The sequence below is a fragment of the Accipiter gentilis genome, chromosome 15 (genome assembly GCF_929443795.1).
Source record: "Accipiter gentilis chromosome 15, bAccGen1.1, whole genome shotgun sequence".
In the NCBI taxonomy this organism is placed as follows: domain Eukaryota; kingdom Metazoa; phylum Chordata; class Aves; order Accipitriformes; family Accipitridae; genus Astur; species Astur gentilis.
Window position 1 is genome coordinate 30,958,512 of NC_064894.1, and position 7,947 is coordinate 30,966,458.

At 47.4% G+C, this 7,947-nt stretch overlaps 1 protein-coding gene across 1 annotated transcript in view; it reads right to left on the bottom strand.

The window, feature by feature from the left end:
- Nucleotides 1-3,653, bottom strand: part of MRPS5 (mitochondrial ribosomal protein S5) — a 67,392-nt gene extending 63,739 nt beyond the window's left edge. The window contains exon 1 of the mRNA XM_049818244.1: nt 3,572-3,653. Coding sequence (XP_049674201.1) covers nt 3,572-3,632 — 61 coding nt within the window. The 5' untranslated portion in view covers nt 3,633-3,653. The remainder of the gene's footprint in view (nt 1-3,571) is intronic.
- Between the last annotated feature and the right edge of the window lie 4,294 nt (nt 3,654-7,947).

Genomic DNA, 7,947 nt, shown 5'->3' on the forward strand with positions numbered 1-7,947 from the left:
ACAGTTTTCTTTCTAACATTCACCCTAGTTCATATACAAGTCTACTACTTTACTGTACCCATTTCATTATAACTTTGCTAACCTTTAATTCAGCTACATGCTGGTTTAACATGCCACCTTTAGGAGATTTATGCACAGGGTACAGCATGTGTCATCACACACGATGGCCAAAATTGGCATGCGTTGCCATTTCCTTGCTAAATCACCTAACATTCTGAAAGACAGCGAGCATGCTAAACATCTGCATATTTACTTCACTAGCAAATGCAGTGTTCAGCAAGCCTGAGTGCTGATGTTTTTTAAAGAGCTGGCAACAATTTAATAAACCTCTCTACTCCTGTAATTATTTTCCACAGGTATTAAATACAGAAAACTGTTCTTACTTAGTTCTATACCTGAAAGAAACACTGCATGAAGATGGTTTCAACAGTGAGAACTGCACTGTAAAAAAAAAACAACTTTAAAAAAGAGCCATCAAGATGCTTATTTTGTGGTTATAATTAGATCTTTGGAAAAATTGCCTGAATATAGTTCCAGGCATACACATGGGAGGCTCTAGGCTGAAATAATCACAACGTTCTCAAAAAGTGTATGTACAAGAAAACAGAGATGTTCTGATTAAATTCCAAATTGCATTTCTGAAGATATCAAGCGCTATTAACTTAGCCTCTAGTGGGCAATGAAGTTTGGGGGGGTAGGGGGCAGGGAGCTGTTTGGGTTTTTTTAACATTTTGCTGCTGCTTTTTATTTAAATGAAACTGTTATGCACAGAAATAATGCATTCATAGAAACAATCACAACACGGAAGACTTCAGAATTGTTAGTATTTTTTTCATATCACCTCATAAGTGCTCAAGAAGGACCCATGTAGTAATGAAATCTTCGCACTGGTACAAACTGCTCTCTAAAAAACATTCCAGCTACCTTGGAAAAATCTGAATATGAAGAACTTAATTTCTCAAACTAAAACCCATGCATTTACAATCACAGCGCATGAAAAGGGTCACTACCCGGGCTAAGCACAGAACATGAAAGTAATCAACTCAGAAACAGTTAGAGGGTCACACCTGAAGAGACACAGATTATTTTAATAAATTATTTAGGAGCAGTCCCAGCCTTTTACTTTTCCTGGTCTACTTGCAAGAAATTTTTTTTTTTAGGATATACTCTGTAACTAGACAGTGAAAATGTTTTCCTCCACCAAGAAAGCCTGCTTTCAAGCCTCCCTGAATGCTCTGGCTTTAATTGCTGTGTGGCTAAAGAGTGGGCATCACTTCACTATAGATTGACCATTGACCTGAGGAAGAAAAGAGACCAGAAATTCATTAACTGCTTAGATTTTATTATTTTTTTTTTTTTTAGGAGTGGAGACAAGGAAGTTTCTAGAGGACTGCAGAAGCTGGAAAAAAAAAAAAAAAGCTAGAGAACTCCATTCTGCCTTTGAAAGTGGGGGAGAAAGAAGGGACGTCCTCTGCTGAAAGCAAAAAAACATGCCCAGCTTCCAGGTGTTCTAATACCAAGCTTGAATATACTTTTCTACTATGTAATCTGGCCTTTCTTCCCACCTCAGTCACCAGCTTTCCCTGGAGAACACACAGGCATTCATGTAGTTCGTTATGACTTTTCTCTAGAACTTAAGTGCATACAAGCCACCTCAGCTGTATAAAGGATTCTGAGACAGGTTCACCAAGATTTACTTGCAGGGTGCATAGCTGATGGCATACAACGACTCTAACGATGGAAGTCACTTCGAAGGAGAAGTGAAAACAAAAGGAGACAGAAAGACAACATGCATCCCAGCACAGTCTGCAGTGCTGCAGATGATTTCCCCCTGTAAGAATCTCCCATAGTACATATATACTTTTCATCAGGACCCTTGTAGACTCCTCACTGGATACATGCAGGCTGGTTGGGTCTTAAGCACTATGAAGGCATGTTGTGGCATCCCCTAATGAATCCAAAACCTACAGCCCAGACGAAACCAAAGGGAAGAAGAGTACTGGCTCCTGCCAGTTGCTACCCAGAAGAACCCACCGAACACTACTGGGATTCACAGCTGCAAGGTCATAAGGACAACAGCATGAGAACAAGGGGAAAACGCCACCCCAAAGGCTCTGCCACACTGCCAGGGCAGCTCGGGTGAAAGGGCACAAAGCTGCAGAAAGGCAGGCAGCGAAGTTGCAAGTTAAGGGCACTTAGCGATACAAAAGGCTAAAGTACCCATGGCACTGCAATAGCTACACCTGTACCACCTTCAGTTTGTGTCAAAACCTCAGTAGTATTCACTGCTTAAAAACAGTGTATAATGGAAAGACTTTAATCTTCTCTTATGAGAAGCATGCAGGTCACCCAAAAAAAAAAAAAAATCTATCTAACAATTAACTACATAATTCAGAAAATGCCACCTAGCAGAAGTTTTCAGTTATACAGTATTATTTCTCATATATCAAAAGACAATCTTCCCAATATTCTAAGCACAATTTTTGAACAACAGATCCAAAGTCAACTCTGATCCTTAGTGGAAAAAATATAGATGTTCTGCCTTCCTCCTAAGTATGCTTTAACCTCTACCAGAAAAATAATACATCTGAGTTTTGAAAAGTGACTGCAGAGGATTAAAAAACAGAAAGGAATGCCTACTATAGAATTAGAGAAGTCCAGAAAACAAACTTTGATTCCTATCAATTAAAAACATCCAGGAAGACATAAGAAAAGTAGAAAGAATGGGAAGAAAAGAATATTTGATTTAAAAAGCAAACCACCTCACTCTGTTATCTTAATGCATATATTACTGCCGAAGTTACTCTGATGGGATAATAGGTTTCCAAAGGCACAGCTGGCCTGCCCCAAACCCTGTAAGGATGAGCGAGACCTGCACGCCTAAAGCCCATTTATGAAGTCCGTGTTTACCGCACGTGAAGAAAGAAATACAGAAACTGCTACGCAGCGACAACAGCAACCTCGTCCACGGATGACAATGCAAGCGTAAAGATAGTTATTTCACAAGATATTTATCACACTTCTGTCCCGCTTTCGGTTAAACCACGACGACAGGCAAAATCAACTATGTCCACACTACCTAGCAAAACACAGGCTTTAAAAAAATAACATTTGTTTAGACAGTCGGATTAGCGTTGTTCAGACATGAACCAGAACCCATGTGTAGCTCTTGCAGGACCCGGGGTGACTGAACAGACGAGGGAAGGTGCGGGGCTGTGGTGTCTTCCCACCCAGGCCCACACAGAGCAGCTCCCGCTTCTCTCGGCCTCGGCTCCGAGCTCGTCACCAGCTGATTAACATCGTCCCACAGCAACCACCGTTAAATCCCACCGATGGAGCCGAGTCCGACAAACAGCATAAACCCTCTTCCCACGCCGGAACGAGAGCAACGGAGGCCAAACCAGCGCAGAGGTTTGCAAAACGCAGGGACACGCGTGTTACGGACGCCCACGCGGGGCGGACACCCGCCGCCTCTGGCCCCCCACGGGGACACAGCACGCCCGCTTCCCGCGCTAACGCTCCCCCCCTGCCCCCGAGGAGGCGTCCCCGGTCCCACACGCTCCCCCATCACCTCGCCACGCCACTCGGAAAGCACCAGAGGCGCACGCCCGCCCGATGGCCGCCGCCGCCATAACGGCGCCCTTCCCCGCTCCCGGCCACCGTACTTAGCTGCCCCGCGCACCGCCTGAGGAGAAAGCGAAGGCAGCGGGCCAGCGGCTCGGCGGAAAACTAGAGCGGGGTGGCGAAAACCAACGACTGACGCTCGGCTGAAGCCCTTGTGGAAACGCTCCCGCCGCCCCGGCACCCCCTTCCCGCCGGCAGCCGCGCCGGTAACGGTCTAGCAGGCACCCGACCGACCAGCCCCGCCGCAGGACCCCAACGGTCGCCGTGGGGCGGGCAGCGGCGCCGGGACGGCCCGGGCCAGGCCCGAGCCGTGAGGGGGCTGAACTCAGTTGCCGCCCGCTGCGTTCCCTGCCCTCGTAGCCGCCGGTGCCGGTAGCGGTGGGCTATGGGTGCAGCTGGGGGGCGGCCCTCACCGGTGGGGTGCTGGGCTGGGACCGGGCGCCGGGCCCTGCCCCAAACCGAAGCTGGCGTGAACGCCGGGCTCTGCCCGGAGCTCGTACGGCTTTCCTAGGAGTCAGGATCTCTTTGCCTGGACGGTGGTTCCGACCCTCTCCCCGCACAGCCGAGGTGCGGCGGGCTGCGCGGTGCTCCCGGGGTGGGGTAGCCGCGGGGTCTCCCCACAGACGGCCCTCTCCTCTCCCCACAGACGGCCCTCTCCTCTCCCCACAGACAGACGGCTTTCTCCCCGTGGCTCTGCCTCTCTGGTCAGAGGGGCAGCCGAGGCCTGCTTGCTGTCCCGTGAATGCTGCTGGCCGTTTGGTCTGAAGGGGCGGCTGGGCTCCAGCAGAAGCCGTTTCCTGCGTGGACGAGCTGTGCCTGTGGCTTGGAAGGCTCCCCTGTGCCTGGTGATAATGCTGTCAAACGCAGCTTGCGGTCTCCCCGCAGCTCTGTTGCTCCCCTGAACCGCAGCAGCTTAAGCACCAAATGCACTTTCGGAACTGCCCAAGACCCTGGACTCGCTCAGGGCGACTGTCACAAGAAGACCTGGCGGTTCAGCGTGCTGCACCCACCTTGTGCCCTTTGGTGCAGTCCCCTTGGGGCAGGAACCGTCTTCTGCTCTCCTGCAGGGTGCCTGTCGCTGTAGCCATGAGGCATTATTATACCAAGACTGAAAAGACAGAATGCTAGGGGATGAATTCCTGCATTTTCAGAACAGTTTTTGGGGCGGTGAAAATTCTGCTGGAAATGATTCGCAGCAGCTTTTTTCCCTCTTTATGTTTCTCCTTCCTGTGCGGCAAAGCCGGTGGAGTTGTTGGACTGACTGCCCTCTTTGCAATACAGGCATTTTCATATACTGCACTACTGTTCTTCTTCCTGAGGTACTAGTTCCAGTATCAAAGACTACAGTAATGACAAATAACTTAATTTGCATTAGCAAGCAGAAGCACACAACCTGCAATGTGTTCGGTATTTATCATAAATTCAACATGTAACACAACGATCGCTTTGTACCTTATGGAACAAAAGTACACCGAGAAGCTGTAAAGAGGAATTTCCTGTAGTGTGCTGACAGACCAGCTGCTGGCAGAAATAATCTTTTAAACAGGATTTTTATCTTATCTTCAGGCACTGTAAGTATGCCCATTCTCACAGCGTTAAGATACCGCATATTTCAGGACATAACCCTGACAGTGTCGCTAAGGATAAAGCCAATTAGTCTCTCATAAATTCCTGCAGATATGTTCACTGCAGTATTTATTTCCAGTTCTTGCTTTTGGAAGTGTGTCATGTAGAGAATTAAACTCCCTTTCATTTATGCACTGGGTGATCTAGTGGAAACGGCACTTTCTGCGCATCATTTACTGGAGAGAAAGAATTTGCCTTGCACAAATTTGTTACATAGAAAAAAAATGCAGCCGGTGAAATGGCTGTTTAGCAACTGTACCTTGTCACACTGCTACAGCTGGTCAAGGCCAGCAGTGTAGGGGTGAGGGTGTTTTGTCTTGTGTCGGTGTGAATTGGTTTATGCACTAGCCAGTCTCCCAGTATGCTGCACAGGCTATGAAAGATGGAGACAAAATAATATGCAGTCCTGAAAGCCAGTTCCTGGAATTCACTACTGGTCATTCAGCTTCAAGATCCAACTCAAAGAGGACAAATTTCCTCCTTTGTGAGATTTGTTTATTACAATTATTTTCCTCCCACCTCCTCTAAAAATGGACCTACATATTAAGAAAAGACTTTCCAAAAGGATAAATCATCTTGGAGCAAAATCTTCCAAGTCTGAAAAGTTAAGAAAGTTCTGAATTGACTCAGAATGGTTTTGGGGTTTGGGGGTTTCACTTAGACCTTCTTAAAAAAAATTTGGTTCCATTAGCTCTGAACTATTATTATCTTACCAGGTTGAACTGCAAGTTCTCTCCCTAGAACTGGAATTAGCCTGCTAAGTCTCCCCATGTGCCCTGAGCTCCACAGAGACCCAAGAAACCTGCAAAAGTCTTTGTGTTAGGGCTGGTGCCCCAGGAGAGCCCCTAGCACTAGTGCTTGGTTGCTGTGCCAGAAGCTGGTATGGGTGATGCCATGAGAAGCTAGAGAGAAAGCAGATGACCCGAGCTGCTGGTCACACCTGGTTGCTGTTGTGGCAGGTAGGAAAGGATGTACGCGTGGTGGGGAAAAGGAACCAGAGGGGTGATCAGCCCAGAAGGCGGAACAACTTTAAAACACCACGGTGCAGCCACCATTCCCCCTGTGGTGAGAAGCTATGGTGGAAAAAGCCCCATTCCACAGGTATCCATCAGGCAGCCTGGCGCTTTTAGTACCCCACTGCACTCCCGTGAGACACATATCTAGTCTGTCCAGCACTGGAATACTTTCAGCACAGTGATGTTACAGGCTATTTCTTTGCTGTCTCAGGGTAGAGAAAAATCCCATCATATCTGATAACCTACCAGAACTGAAAACAATTACAGTAAGCCTACTGTCTGGACATGCTGTCATTTACATTTTGGAGCAAACCTTATTTGCTCCAATTATTTCACCAGTTATAACTGTTTCAGTTGGCAGTAAAATAGATTTGAACCAGTATTAGTCATTGATGTGTGAACAGTGCTGCCACTGGGAGGGACAGCAATGCAGGCTGATAATGGACCATTCAAAGGCAGGCTGCCTGCTCCAATGAAGGATGAATAGTGCACTCTAACGCCAGCAGACAAACATTTCAGAGGAGATGTGATTTTGATTAGGGTTTTCCTGTCTCAGAATAATAGCAAAGTCTCAATCTAGCTAATTTGTTTCACCAAGACTGATAATTTTTAACAATTGATAAACACTGCTTTTTGCCTGGCTCATTGCCTGTAAATTTCTGCTGTTTAAAGTTACTCCCCAATGATATGCTTTCCCATTGTAAAAGCAATGTCAACCAAATGCATTACACTTGGCTCCTCCTTGGTAGGAACTTCAGATGTGTGAGAAGCAACATCTCTAAAGAAGAGGAGCTTCGAGACCTAGTGAAGTCAGAGGGACTTCACTCACTTTGGGTTGGTTTCAGCAGGGAAGAGGCTGGTGTCTTGAACAGTTTTGGATAAACAAGTTTCCAAAATAGCAGAACTGGCTGTTTAGTATCGGCACTCTGCCGTCTCAGAGAAAATCAGCCAGACCTTGCTCCCAGGGCTCTAGGTGAGGTGAGACAGCAAAGACAGTTGTGAGTGGCCTTCTAATGTGGAAGCCAGAGGAGTATTTAGCTGTTTAGCAACTAATGCTAAGCAATGCATTTTTAAAAAGGAGTAGGAAGATCCTGCAGGTATGGTGGAAACAGCTGCATGCCTGGGAGCAGTAAACACCCTCCCCCAGGTAGAGATAATGTTTTTTGTAACCTTCTCACCCGCCTGGGCCACTGGATAGTGAGGACCCAGGGAGCTTTCAGCCCAGATGCCCACCTGGATCTCAGGCCTTGGTGGCACATGGAAGAGGCCCCATTCCCAGTTCCTTGCTAAGGGCCAAATCAGCCCCGCTCTGCAAACACAATAGCCAGTTGCCGGTGTTGCCTAGGGGAGGGTTGCCAGGAGAAAGCATAATATGTTCTCCATGGAAACCTGCACTTTAAAGGTTTGCTTTTGTGTTTGTCGGGGACTGACAAGCACCATCAAGGATCCTGTTTCAGGAAGGTGTCATTAAAGATGCCAGAGCAAGGCCATCACCAGTATCCATGAGGGTGTACCTGCCAGGCTGCTGCTGCCTTTTTTAGGGTTTCTACCGAAACCTTGTGTTACTCCTCAGCCGGTCAGGAGTTACTGTGACACACCACCTTCCAGGTGGTCACTCCTTTGCTCTGTGCCAGCAAAAAACGGCTATTCCCTTTGCAAACGCTACTCTTCTGCTCCTGCC